The sequence below is a fragment of the Spea bombifrons genome, chromosome 10 (genome assembly GCF_027358695.1).
Source record: "Spea bombifrons isolate aSpeBom1 chromosome 10, aSpeBom1.2.pri, whole genome shotgun sequence".
Lineage (NCBI taxonomy): Eukaryota > Metazoa > Chordata > Amphibia > Anura > Pelobatidae > Spea > Spea bombifrons.
In genome coordinates this window covers 15,436,175-15,450,797 of record NC_071096.1, presented here as the reverse complement: position 1 = coordinate 15,450,797, position 14,623 = coordinate 15,436,175, and the positions used below count along the sequence as shown (strand labels likewise).

The 14,623-nt window shown below is 41.6% G+C and overlaps 1 protein-coding gene across 2 annotated transcripts in view; it reads left to right on the top strand.

Moving 5' to 3' along the window:
* The first annotated feature begins 5,896 nt into the window (after positions 1 to 5,896).
* Positions 5,897 to 14,623, top strand: part of CDC42BPG (CDC42 binding protein kinase gamma) — an 82,061-nt gene continuing 73,334 nt past the window's right edge. The window contains exons 1-2 of one of the 2 annotated variants that reach the window (XM_053449415.1): positions 5,897 to 6,140; positions 6,742 to 7,236. In XM_053449415.1, the coding sequence (XP_053305390.1) occupies positions 7,059 to 7,236 (178 nt within the window). In that variant the 5' untranslated portion in view covers positions 5,897 to 6,140; positions 6,742 to 7,058. Of the gene's footprint in view, positions 6,141 to 6,685; positions 7,237 to 14,623 lie in introns of those variants that run through there. The other variant, XM_053449414.1, reaches the window with a different exon arrangement.

Sequence of the window (14,623 nt, the reverse complement as noted above, 5' to 3'; positions counted from 1 at the left end):
ACCAAGATCAGTGCCCGGTTTGAAGTGCACAGTCCTGGAAATGGTTGAAATAAATAGATATAGGTACATAAATCTGACACCGTTTTAAATACACTTGCAGTGATAGTAGTTGTTGTTACCTACAGATGATCCCTATTAATAGGACAGTGTTAAATTAAGCACTACTAAACTTTAAACATTACAATCTGTCTCACTAGGCGGCTGCCACTACCTGCAATTATTGTTGAGTGGCTTTTTTTTTGCCCCCCATCTACAGGGGTGGACTCTTAACCGTGGTGGAGTAAAAAAACAATCTAAGATGATCTCCAGTCTCCTCTTTCAATGATGTGGCTGAGGGACACGCTGACCGCATCAATGCATGCCTTCTGCTGACCAGCAAGAGGGAGGCAGGCATAAACATGGCTTATCTCAGTAGATACATCAGAGACGCCAATGTTAAACCTTTTAATGTCCACCTAAGAAGTGAAATTATACTGGAAAAGCATAGAAATAGATTCTGTTGATTTGTGGCATCTTCATGTGGCCTTGCGTAAATATAAAGCAATGCTATAATTGAACATAATTAAATGAACAATGTCACAAAGAATGGGACCTAACCATTGTGAAAACCCCATTTCTGTTTGATCTATAAATAAACGAATAAGCACCCTGAAAGAATATTCACAGAGCTCTTAAACACCAACCCTGAATACTTTACGCCATTATGCTGTGACACTTTTGAAGTTGGTGCCATTAACGCATGCAATTCACGTATTGAGTTCATCGGTTGTCTTTAAATGTTTCAAATGCCTTCCCTACATTATTTACAATATGATGAGACTGCTCCTTCAGAACGTTTAACAATTTTTAAGTTATAATTCTAGTGTACCATGGGTTTTGCCATCAAAGGCTGAATTCATTTTGATTGTAATAATTAAACCTGGTTGTACTATTTTATTTGTATGATTTAATAAAATTAACAGATGTCTATTTCAATGTGCGTTATAGTGTAGGAATAATGACATTTTACACTTGGGGTACCTGCACAGTCAAGTGATCCCTGGGAATTGAAAATTGACATTAACCCCTGCAAACCTTCATGATGTAAAAGTAGCAGCGTGGGCACCCATGCACACCGCTACCCGGCGGTTCCAGGTCCAGGGGACAGTCATTCATCCTCCATGCCGGTCTCACACTATGATGTGTTTGGATAACCAGCAGCCTCAAAAATGTTACCGTTAAACAGGTCGCCAGCTGCTTGCCACACTGGAGAAACCATGCTGTATTGCAGGTAATCGGATATGCCACAGCCAGATAATCATCCCCACCTGCAAATAAAATCGATCACAAATATAAAGAAAAATAAGACAAAATACCCTTTTTTTTATTTTGAATGAGCCAAGCTGATAATGGTGATGGGAGTTGTGGCCCAATAAAAAAGGGTGCGCAAGAGAAGCCTGGCATTATACAGTTTGTAGATTGCATTATGTCTTTTAACCCTTTATTTTGTGTATCCAAATGCTCCTAGTGAAATACCCCGAGTTGTCTGCTCTTCAAAAATGTATACTTTTGTGGGAGGAAAGTTGAGTTAGTGGGCTGCTAAGAAAGCTGAAAATGTCAAGTTTGGAAAAGGCATGGTGTGCCTCATAACTTTGAAAACGCATTGCAAACCTACACGTTTGGTATTTTCAAAACAACACACTTACATTAATGTATTTTGGTCAACGAATTTGGTTTTGGGTCAATAACATTATGAAAAAGGATTTAAACTAACAATTTTCAAAACTGATGATGATATCATCACACAACAGGACTGGCACAGAGGAAAAGAGGTTCCTTTCCCTTGGAAACTTGCCATCTATTACTAATGCAAATCTTAGTTAGGATAACTGTTCATATGATGTGCATTTAAGTTAGGTTTATAGTACTTATATTCTAAAATATTGAAACGTAGAATTTGATTTGGTAAGGAGCATTTCAACCCATCTAGTCTAGGTCAGGAAAAATAGGCAAAGACTCAGATCTTAATCAGTCATTGGTCTTGCTATGCCTTAGTTTTCAGATACCTTTATAACTATCACATGCATATTTAAATTCCCTTAGCCACTCTACCACTTCCGATGGGATACTGTTCCATGTATCTACCACCCTAAAGTAAAGCTTCCTGCCTTTACATCCAGAACTTTTATGTATCATATATATCACACATTAGTAATTTCAAGTTTTATTATATTCCAGGGGAGGGCTGGCACATTCTGGCCTGGGGCAAGTAAAGCATTCCCCCTGCTATATTTCTCATTTATACATATTTGGGCCCCAAATCTTTCAATCTTTTCTCCCTTGGTAATTATGCATATGAACTGATATTGGGGGGAGTTGCTGCTGATGGCAGAGGGAAACACCCCCATTTAAAGGAGGCGTGTCAAGACCCCACAACCCGGAGAACCAGCGCTCATGCGGCAATCTCCGGGTCAAACCCGGAGAGTTCCCAGGTATGGTGATGCCGAGACTTGCAATGGACTTGCAAAAGCCTGCTTATACATAAAGCGAGCTCACCGTATTTACTATACTGCTTAGTAGCGAAAGTGCCAAACCAACACATATCAGCTGTAAACAGAAATGCATTCAACCTCTAAAAAAAACAAAACCGTGTATTTGAGGGCGTGATTGGGAGCGATGTGCAATTTAATTTGTAAGGTTAAATATATTGGCAATTTTGTCCCACCTAGAAACGTCTATTTACAGTGACACACTTTCCAAACGTTTGCTTTCACTAGTTCACAGCTCAGCTGACTCACAGCCCACACCCAGTATATAGAAAAATGTCCTGGTCCCCCCATAATTAACTAGGTTCCTCATTTAATTAAGGGTGTGGAAGTGAGTGATAACTGAACTTCATTGCTGACTTGACTCGCATTAAAAATGCTACTGCAATAAACAAAATACTGCTGGTGTCTCGGCAAAAACATGATCACTAATTTTCTATTAGTCCCTTTGTTCTCGTCTGAGGTCCCCAAATGTTCCCCAAATGTAAAATTACTTATATTACTTGTGCTGCACAAAGAAAGTCTCCATTTGCACTATACACACATATGTTTGAGTGTGCGTATATATATATATATATATATATACACACACACACACACACTCTTTGGCCACTTTATTAGGAACACCTGTTCAATTGCTTGTTAACACAAACAGTTAATCTGCCAACTCAATGGCACCAACTCAAGGCATGTAGACGTGGTCAAGACAAGTTGCTGAAATTCAAACCGAGTATCAGAATGAGGAAGAAAGGGGATTTAAGTTATTTTGAACGTGGCATGGTTGTTGGTGCCAGACGGGTATTTCAGAAGCTGCTGATCTACTGGGATTTTCACGCAAAGCCATCTCTAGGGTTTACAGAGAATGGTCAGAAAAAGAGAAAATATCCAGTGAGCGGCAGTTGTGCGGACGGATATCCCTTGTTGATGTCAGAGGAGAATAGGCAGACTGGTTCGAGATGGCAGAAAGGAAACAGTAACTCAAATAACCAAGGAATGCAGAATACCAGCTCCGAATGCACAGCACGTCGAACCTTGAAGCAGATGGGCTACAGCAGCAGAAGAACACACCGGGTGCCACTCCTGTTACCCCAAAAAAGGAAACTGAGGCTACAATCAGGGCCGGCCCTATAATGGGGCAGACTGGGGCAATTGCCCCAGGCGGCACTTTAGAGAGAGAGAGAGGGGCACCGAGTGGTTTTCGCTTACCCGCTCGGCGCCCCTCTCTCTCTCTCTCCTCTGCGGCGAGTCTCCCTGTTCGGTCCCGGTGCCGGCTTGTAATGCAGAGCGCCGGAAGTGACATCAAGTTCCGGCGATCAGCAGTACAAGCCGGCACCGTGGCAGAGCAGGGAGACTCGCCGCAGGACTGTTTAAAGGTAAGTACCGGGGCGGGGATCGTAGATTATGGCGTCGGCGAAGTTTAAAATGCCGCCCCCCGGCGTCGGCGGGGGGGGCGGCGTTTTAAACTTCGCCCCAGGCGGCGTTAAGTCTTCGACCGGTCCTGGCTACAATTAGCACAGGTTCACCAAAATTGGACAATGGAAGACTGAAAGAACGTTGACTGGTCTGAGGAGTCTTGATTCCAGCTGCGACATTCAGATGGCAGGGTCAGACTTTGGCGTAAACAACATGAAAGCATGGATCCATCCTGCCTTGTATCAATGGTTCAGGCTGCTGGTGGTGGTGTAATGGTGTGGGGAAAATTTTCTTGGCATATTTTGCGCCCTTAGTACCAATTGAGCATCGTTTAAATGCGACAGCCTACATGAGTATTGTTGCTGACCATGTCCGTCCCTTTATGACCACAGTGTACCCATCTTCTGATGGCTACTTCCAGCAGGATAATGCACCATCTCGCAAAGCTCACATCGTCTCAGACTAGTTTCTTAAACATGACAATGAGTTAACTGTACTCCAATGGCCTCCACAGTCACCAGATCTCACTCCAATAGAGCATCTTTGGGATGTAGTGGAACGGGAGATTCGCATCATGGATGTGCAGCCGAGAAATTTGCAACAACTGCGTGATGCCATCATGTCCATATGGACCAAAATCTCAGGAATGTTTCCAGCACCTTGTAGACAGTATGCCACAAACAATGAAGGCAGTTCTGAAGGCGAACGGCTGGTCCAACGAGTGCGGGTCCAAAATTATTTGAAAGGGGCTGGTCCAAAACGCTTTAAAAAAGGCTGGGTCGACTTGCAGTGGCTGGAACGAGATCACTTAATGCAATTTGACCCTGTGTAATAATGGTATAGCTGCTTACATATTGTGCAAGCAGCTAGAAAATAAAAGGCTCAGGTAAAAGTGTGTTATGGTGGTGTGATTTCTGCGCATGTGTGTGTATATGTGTCTTAGCATAACTGTCTAGGACAAGTATGTATGTGTACATGTGCCAGTGTGAGCATGTAAATACGTGTTCTAGTGTGTATGTTGCGTATGTTAACAGACAGTTCAATGGGCCAGGGGGCCACTCTGCATTTGCTGCCCCTGGGCTACAAGCTGCCAGCCCTCCTCTTTATGTATGTATATATAAGTAAAGTTAATATTAATGACAATAATTCATATTTTATTTGTATGGAACAATTATACACACAGACATATATATATATATGTGTGTGTGTGTGTATATACATATTTTGTCCAGTTGGTTACTATGGTGATAACATCACTTTTCAAACATTTTACAAGGGGGGGGGGCGACCTATATAAAAGTGCTACCCTCGATTAATGTTTATAAGGACATTAATGATTACACTTAGTCCTGACTGGACGATCAAAAATCCACCTCATAACACAGTAGGATGTATATTGTGGTCTGGCATAATACATAACCTACAACTGGTCAACGTACGACATTTTGGCGGATGATACGTCACCGTGCATTTTATATTCAGAAAATGTCATGCAATCGTGTATTTACCTTACGTGCATTCCAAGCAAGGATCTATACATTACATTTTGAAATAGATAATAACAATCTTAAAAAAATAAATACGTTTTGACTTGTGGAAACGCTTGCTTACAGCCTGCGAATGCGATAATCAATAATGTACGTGAACTGTACATGTTCATTACATTCATTATACATTGTTTTATTTTACATTTTTATATATATATATTCAAACAAGCTGTACGTAGACAATACGTTATACCCTACTAAATCGTATTATTAATATTGCCTTATAATGAAAACTGATATAGCCACGTGACCCAAACACAGACTCGCCCCTTTCAACCATATGATTGGCGGTTGACTCCATCAGTCACAGGAAGGGCGTGAACAGAATGGGGCGAGTTTCAGGTGTGCAGTAGGGGGCGTGGTGCGTTTCATGTTACTCCGCCTCCATTCCTAACATGGGCGTGTTTTATGCAGGTGAAGGAAGAACAGAGCAGATTTCAGTAACTACAGGAAGACAGCAACATGAGTCAAGCTACTAATACGTATATCTATATGTACATGTACATGTAATATACACATGTATTTGCTTTTAGTTTTTTACATGTAGCATATATACTGTGCAGGCAGATGAAATCTTCCTTAAACAAGGGTGTTAATGCAGTTGCAGATACTGCCACGGAAATCCACTTTTGAAGAGACGTACACATTTGGGAAGGTGAGTGTGTGAGAGGCAGTGACAGTCTTCTATGTGAATAAATACATGTGCAGTCTCTTGCTGAGTTACATTTTCATTGTCTGCTCTAGGCATACAGTAGTGTTACTTTTAATCCTATGACAGGTCAGGAGAAGTGTTTGGCGACTCTGTAACTGTAAGTATGTGACTGGTCATTATTGTTGGTATTAATTTATATAGTGCCATCCTATTCTGCAGTGCCCTAATGGTTGCATGGATTATAATTATTATTATTGTGTGTGTGTGTGCATACAGAGCTTTGTGTGAAAATGCATGTGCATGACACCTGGGAAGTATGTGCGGGTGACCAGGTGAATCCATCATTGTCTCGGTGGAAAAGGCTGTGTGTCTGTGTCAGTAAAAAGCACTGACAATAGTACGGTGACCTAGTGCTAGGAGTGATTCTGACTTCATGTATGGGGCACTGGGTGATAAGTGTGCCTAATACCAGTGTGGTAACGTATGCACAAAAAAGCACACAGTATAATTATACATGATATGTGTTTAAGTATGTTTCAGACAATCTGTGGAGCATAACATTCAGCTTTGGCTAACGATTATCCTCTGGATATTTGTACTACAGGGCATTGAGAACAAAAGAATCCTTGCAAAAAAACTTTCTCCTGACAGAGCTGTGACTTTAAAATGGAGCTGAAGTTTAATGTAAATTAGTCGGCGACCAAACAGATCTCATTTTACTCCCTGATGGAAGATTAGCCGATTTGGGATATACCCTTGTGGACGCTCAATTGCTGTGTGTTGACTCGAACACAAACTTAGTAGAAGTAATAGAAGCATCATTGTGGACAGAGGCTGGATATTGATTGATGTTGGCTGGTTGCTTTTTTATTTTTTATTTAAACATTCCTGGCATTTAAACAAGAAAGAAGATAATTTACAATGTCGGTTGAGAAGAGACTAAAAAGTTTGGAGGACATGGTTCTAAGAGGTCCTCAGCGAACTGATGGAGGCAGCCTTAGTGTGGAAACTCTTCTAGATGTTCTTGTCTGCCTGTGTCAGGAATGTAACACAGCACCTCTTCGGCGGGACAAGAACGTGACAGAATTCCTGGCCTGGGGTAAGAGAACACCAAGCAAATTTTTTTCACCGCTCGCTGTTTATTATGTTTATAACAGTCCGTTATCGTGATGAAAGGTGTTATCAGAGTTACCTTTTCAACAGCACAGGTTACTTATTTTGTGGTACACTCAATCTTGATAGCTTTAAATTGGCTAAGTGAAATGTATTCCTGAATTGCAGGTTAAACAATTGTTTAGTAGGGTGACCAAATGTCTCCATAAAGAGGGAAGTTGATAGAAAACCCAGTAGAGTAATTGCTGACATCAAAGATGCTATCTAGTCAGTGCTGCCCTTGGACAGGGGCATGTAGGACTCCCACCCCGTACCCACAGTGCTACTGCTTACCTCTCTCTCACTCAAACAAAGCACTACGAAATGACATCATATGCAAGGGGTTCACTTCTCTAAGCGATACAGAAAATACAAGCATGCGGGTTAGTGTGGGACTCGGCTTACCTCTTAAATGAATAAGGGCAAACCTGCCTTGCATATTCTCCATGCAGTATTCACCTCAAATTCTTAGGGTAGCCCTGTGTTTAGCCTCCTTTTTTCAGAAAAAGAGGTAAGGGCATCTACGCAAAATATTGTTAATTTTCTCCCTCAACTGGTCAGGGCTGGGCTAGAGGTGACAGAGCGACCCTTGTACTTCAAGGCCAGGGGCCACTTGATGGTGTAAGTGTGGCCGAGTGCTGGATATGCACGGCTGCATGTTACGTTTTTATGTAGGGCTAGGCATATCCAGCCGGTGGCTCCACAGTGCAGCACCTGATCTGCCTCTGGAGTAGCAGAGCATGTGAAACTGGGCATTTGCCTAGTATACCAGATTGCCAGTAAGGCCTGGTGCCTCTCTTCCCCCCCCCATGCAGGCCATGTCACAGGAAATCCTTCTCTTGAAGAAGCCACACGGCGAAACGCGTCAGAAGGACCATACGGAACCCCCACAGCGGATTTATTATTTATTATTTTTATCTACGAGGAAAAGACCACACGGGACTCCCTCCCCCCCCCCCCGGTGGACTTCATTCGTTTTTAAATGCACTCCGTGCATGGATGAAATATCTTACATGAAGATAAATTAAAGATTTCACTTTTAACAACACTTGAGAGGCCTGAAGCATTCTGTTCGTTTGTGAGTGCATTCATATTTTCACACACTTTTTAGTGTTTATACGATTTACACTATATATATTTGTTTTCTTCCCTATATGTACCTGCGCCCCAATCATCTGTATATCTTCATATCCGCACCCTAAGGAAGAGTGCTTTTTTGGGCTGCTGCGGTCATTTGGGAAGTATATTATTATTATTTTTCACTTTTTCACTATTCTTATTTTACTCACGCACACGTGATACAGCACATTATCTTTATTAGAAACTGGGCATTTGCCTAGTATACCAGATTGCCAGTAAGGCCTGGTGCCTCTCTTTCTTTCCCCCATGCAGGCCATGTTTTTTGTCCACGCTGAGATTGCAATGTGAAACCCCCGCATGTTGTGGAGGCTTATATCGCACTCCTGGCAGGCACCAGAACCACTTCCACAAACGTGGGATATTTTCTAAGTGACAGCCTGTGCCCCAGGAAGCTGCTTGAGTCACCTGCTTCTAAGACCAGCCCAGGGACTAAATCAAAGGAATAAATCATCGGTTTGATTTACATTTCAAGCATCCCATACAAATGCTGTAATTGCCAGTCAACCAACACCATTGGTTCACTACCCAGGCAAATCATCCACTGTAGTATAACCATTGATTGCACAAAAAACTGTTATAAAAGCTTAGTTTGATTTTGCCTGAGGCACCATATAAATATAGCAGATTGGCACAGTTGCCCTAAATTTGTTTTCTGATGTTGTTTGTGGGATTTAACGACTTATCACAAATTCCAATATCTGACCTTGGCCTGGTGGGTTAAGAAAATATACAGGGGATGTACAATATCCATTGTCAGGCCCTCATTAATGATAATAGACTAGGGTACTATGCTCCTTTCTAGTGATTGAACAGAATACCGTAAGATCTCAGAGAAGCGTTTAACATACAAAATATGAAAGGAAAAGTACTTCATAGGATCAATTGTAAATTGTGCAAAACTCTTCTTTATACTATTCAGATATTCCTGTCTGCGTGTTCAGGTACACAGTACCCATCTTGCACCACAATATGTTCACTTTTGGATTGTAGCTATACTTGCTCTTTAATGCTGTACATTGGTAAAGTTTGCTATTGTGAAGTGATAGTTGACACCAGTAACTGTTCATTACACGCAGTGTTTTAAGTTTAACATCAGTGGGTTAACAAATATTCAGTGCTGTTTGTTTTTGTTTATGTTTTGCTGACGCCCATGGGGTATATCAAAGCTGCCGATGGGGTGTGACATTCCCGTCGCCCTACGTGTCCCCAGACCACAGGTCCCTTGTTATGGGTGTCTCTGAAATTCTTCCAGTTCAGACTTGTCTATCTGGATTTCCAACTACGTCATATTTGTTTAAACTCTACCCTGTGTGACACTGGGGAAGCAACTCAAAGCTGCTGTCATTTTCTTTTTCTTTATACAATAGGCTCCAAAAGTCTGTCTGCTACCACAGTCTGTTTTTATTTCCGCATTTCTGAAAAACTAATTTGGTTGACAAAAGATACAGCATTGTCATTCTTAAAAGTAAAAAAAAATGTGCATTATGAAAATCAATGAAAAAAAAATTCTCAGTATTTGTTATGACCACTGTTTTCTTTAGCACTGTCTATCAAGTCTGTACTGAATTTTAAGATCTCGGCCCCCATAAACCTGTTTGGAATTTGTCCCTTTCCATAAAGTCTATACAAACCTTTCTGTCGCAGAACTACTTTAGAACATCCCAGAGAATATCTAGAGATGTCACAGTGTGGTCTGTTGTGTTTCAAATCCTTGCCTTCTCAATACATTTATAGAGATCGAGCCCCAGTGTTCTGCTGCCGTAAGAACTTTGTCTGGCCCTATATAATGTATGGTCAAATTAGTGTCATTTCTTCACAAGTCCCCACACCCATTGAAGTATGGATTATACAGAGCTAGTTCAGCCCGTTGTGTGGAAAAAATTGCCAGTGTTAGCCCTTTATAATGAATAGTGAAGTGAGGGAGTTAAAACCTCAGGTCTCTTTTTAGAGCATAGTCCCCAGTGTGTTTTACGTTTTTAAATGTTCCCAAAGATGTTCAATGAGGTTGATTCCGGTGATCGCGATAAGAAAGCCAGATTAGCAGTCTTTGCTCATCCTTCGACTATAGATATTTTATGTCCCACAAGGCTTGCTTCTAGGAATGCTCATGGGGCCATCTCCTTACACTCCAAGATTACAAAATTCCTATAATGTTTGGCACGTTGTTTGTTTTTTTTTTCTCCCAGCGAGGAAGTGATTTGGAGACCACTACTCTCCCAGCAAGGCTGCACTCTGTCGGTTGCCTTTTGACTGTGTGTTTGCTTACTGGTATAGGACATTCCTGGTTCAGCTGCTCTTGAATTGTAGATGCAGATGCTGTATTATTCTGTAATTGTGATAGCTCGATATATTGGTCTTCCCATGGTGTGGGTTGTTTGGTGTTGCGTTGGATGATTTCTTTCAACGGTGTGCATTGTACTTCTCTCTTAGAAATATTCAACTTCTCTGCAATTAAGACAAATACAACTTACATGTATACTAGGATGTTCCTTTTGAATGAAATGCTATATACTGTATAGTGTTTACAAACTTAAAAGTAAATGGTTTGTGTAGATATTCATATAAATGATTACAATATTTTACTTATGTTTAATATAGTAGATGATGATAGATGCAGACTTGGAAAAATAAAACTGCAGAAATTTCACATTCTTAGATTAGATTTTAATACTCTGCATGCATAGGGATTTTTTTTTTTGTAGTGATGGAGTTGGTAAGGCTAAAGGTTTTGTTTTTCTGCAAGAATTTGTCGTAATGGGCTCCTAGGCCTTCTGCTATCAACGCACCACTCATCCGAAACGTTTAGACGTCCTTGAGACAGGGTGGTCGGTGCAGCAGATAGGCCTGCATATTAAATCTCAGTGCTTTTGTTTTCTGATAGTTCCTTAGCTTAATAGAAAGCTATCCTGGTAGTTTCTTCTGGTTCTCCATTGACTTCATGATCTGACAGAGCTTGTTTTTCTAGTTCAACATGTCCATACAAAACCCTTTTACGAATGTTTCATTTTGAGACAAATGTCTTGAGGCCCTAATGAAAAATGTTTTGGGTTTTTGTACATACTTGCTTATATATGGAATGGATGCTCTCATTCTTTTTTTTTCTTTATTCTAGCAGATTTTGTATGACATAACAGATAAAAACAATGCTATAATGTTTAAGATGTGCACAAGTATAAATTCACCTGCTAACGTTTACAATAGAGGACAAGATGTATTCTCTTTCAAGTAAAAAAAGACCTATAGGATTTTTAATTTAATGTCTACATTTTAGGTTCCAGATGGACTTTAAAGATCTGACAACCAAAGTTATTTCATTTAGGTATAAAATATGGTAAAATAATTTAAGGTCTAATAATTCGGTTTCCACTCTGTTGAATAGTAGAGGTAAGACTGTAAGGTGGTGGGATCTACTATAATTTAAACTTTTTACACAGGTACCGTTTAGAGAAAGACCAGTGCTGCTAAGGCAGTTACTATTATAATAACGTTTGTAGATCTTCTGGAATCATGTGTTTCAGAAGGGTTTATTCTGTAAACGGTGATCAGTTTGACTTGAAGAACATAAATTTATGGATTTATTACATTCCTGTTACATACTGTCTATACTTGAGTTATCTCATCCACCTAGGGCAGTGATGGCAAACCTTTTTGAGCCCAAGTGCCCAAACTGCAAACCAAAACGACTTATTTTTTTCAAAGTGTCAACACTGCAATTAAACCTGAATGTTTGAGAGCGGGGGGTGTGGCTTCAGTGTTCTCTGGGGAGGGTTCTTCCCAGAGAACTGTGGGAGATGTAGTCCGCGGGAGCCGACGCCGTGACTACAGTGTATGACTGTAGTCACGGCCAGGGCCGGACTGGGACTGAAAAGCAGCCCTGGAAACATTTGGAGAGCAGCCCCATATAGTTTATCTCTGTATTAAAATACCAGAAGGCAAAACTGTTAAAAGGCCCTAATAAATGAAATATATTACACATAATGGAATCAAAACATTTTACTACTGCAAACATTTTTAGATTGAGACATTTTTTGTTTTTATTTCCTTTTATTTGCCAACCTGCCCCCCCCCAGTTATGTACATCTGCCCCAGACTTGCCACTCTGCCTGCTTTTAACCCCCTATATGCCCCTCTGCCTTCAGAAATGCCTTATACCCCCTATATGCCACTCTGCCATATAGGGGGTTAAAAGGCATATCACGCGAGTCGCTGTTGCCCAGAACCTGATGCAATCTTTCCATTCCTCTAGGGTTACCAACAGCCCCTTCTTACCCCCTTTTTATTTTCTTTTGCACAGAGCCCCATGTCAAGGAACTTTCAATTACTTAAGTTAATACAACCTGATTAAGTTAGTAGAATCTGATGTCTTTTGGTATTGCAGGGTACATCCAGAAAACAAACACAGATCAATTCTGGTGGAGTGCCAGACATCTGCCCCAGGCTTGCCCCTCTGCCCCCTTTTAACTCCCTATATGCCCCTCTGCCCCCAGAAATGCCTATATACCCCCTGCCATATAGGGGGTTAAAATGCATTTATAGAGGCAGAGTGGCATATAGGGGGTTAAAAGGCATACCATGGAACACTCCAGAAAAGCCTTATGCCCCCCCATATGCCACTCTGCCTCCCTGATATGCCTTATACCCTCTTATATGCCACTCTGCCCCATGATATGCATTTTAACCTCCTATATGCCACTTTGCCTCCAGAAATGCCTTGTAGCCCCTATATGCCACTCTGACTCCAGAAATGCCTTATACCCCTATATGCCACTCTGGCATTTAGGGGGTTAAAAGGCATATCATGGAACAGAGTGGCATATAGGGGTATAAGGCATTTCTGGAAGGAGAGTGGCATATAAGGGGCATAAGGCATATCAGGGAGGCAGAGTGGCATATGGGGGGCATAAGGCTATTATATAAAAAAATATTATACAGTTTGTTAAAAAAAGAGTAATTTTACTTACCGTAAATTCTTTTTTCCTTAGTATAGTGTCAGTACCACGGGGTGCCGCTCTTCCTAGGGACAAGGACCTAGAAACGAAGAGGTTAAGATCCCCTTAACCCCTCCTACTCCACCTATAATAGCCCCGGCCGCCCCAATACCTCCAGTAAATACCAAGAACACAAGATAGCTTGCAAAAATTGATTTTTAATACAAAACGATAAGGGAGGGAAAGCTGTACTGACACTATACTAAGGAAAAAAGAATTTACGGTAAGTAAAATTACTCTTTTTCCTGTCATATAGTGTCAGTACCACGGGGATATAGCAAGATACCCCCTCTGGGTGGGAATACAGTCACGAGGTAACCGCCTGGAGCACCTTACGCCCGAAATCAGCATCAGAGGAGGAGAAGATGTCTAGCCGGTAATGCTTGACAAACGTGTGAAAGGAAGACCAAGTGGCTGCCTTGCATATTTCTTCCGGGGATGCAGAAGACCTCTCAGCCCAGGATGTAGCCATAGCTCTGGTGGAGTGAGCAGTAACGCGAGATGAAAGAACCTGACCGCTGAGATTGTAGGTCAAGCGAATAGTGTCGGAAAGCCATCGGGATATCGTGCGCTTGGAGGCCGCCTGGCCTGTACATTGACCAAAATAATTGACAAACAATTGATCCGTAGAGCGGAAAGAAGTAGAGCGATCAATATAAATCCGTAGAGCTCTGCGGACGTCTAGAGTGTGCCAGAGCGTTTCGTCCGGAGTAGTAGGTGACGGGAAGAAGGAGGGCAAAATCAACGGTTGATTGACATTAACTTCAGATATGACCTTAGGCAAAAAAGAAGGCTTGACGTACAAAACGACTTTATCTTGGTGAAAAATCGTAAATTCTGGAGCCGCGGAGAGAGCCTGAAGCTCACTGACCCTCCTTGCCGAAGTAATGGCCACCAAAAATGCCGTCTTGAGAGATAAAAACTTGCGAGACACGTCCTCTAAAGGTTCGAACGGTTCGGAGCAGAGTGCCTGAAGGACCAAGGTCAAATCCCAGGAAGGAAAATGTGCACGTCTGGGTGGTCGTTGAATTGTGACTGCCTTGAAGAAACGCCTGATGAGGACTTGTGAAGCCAATTCACACAGGAGAAAATGACTCAAGGCTGAAACCTGTCCTTTAAGGGTTGAGACAGTGAGACCCGCCGAAAAACCTTCCTGCAAAAAGTCCAGAATGGAACTCGTAGAAGGAGAGGAAAAATCCAAACCTT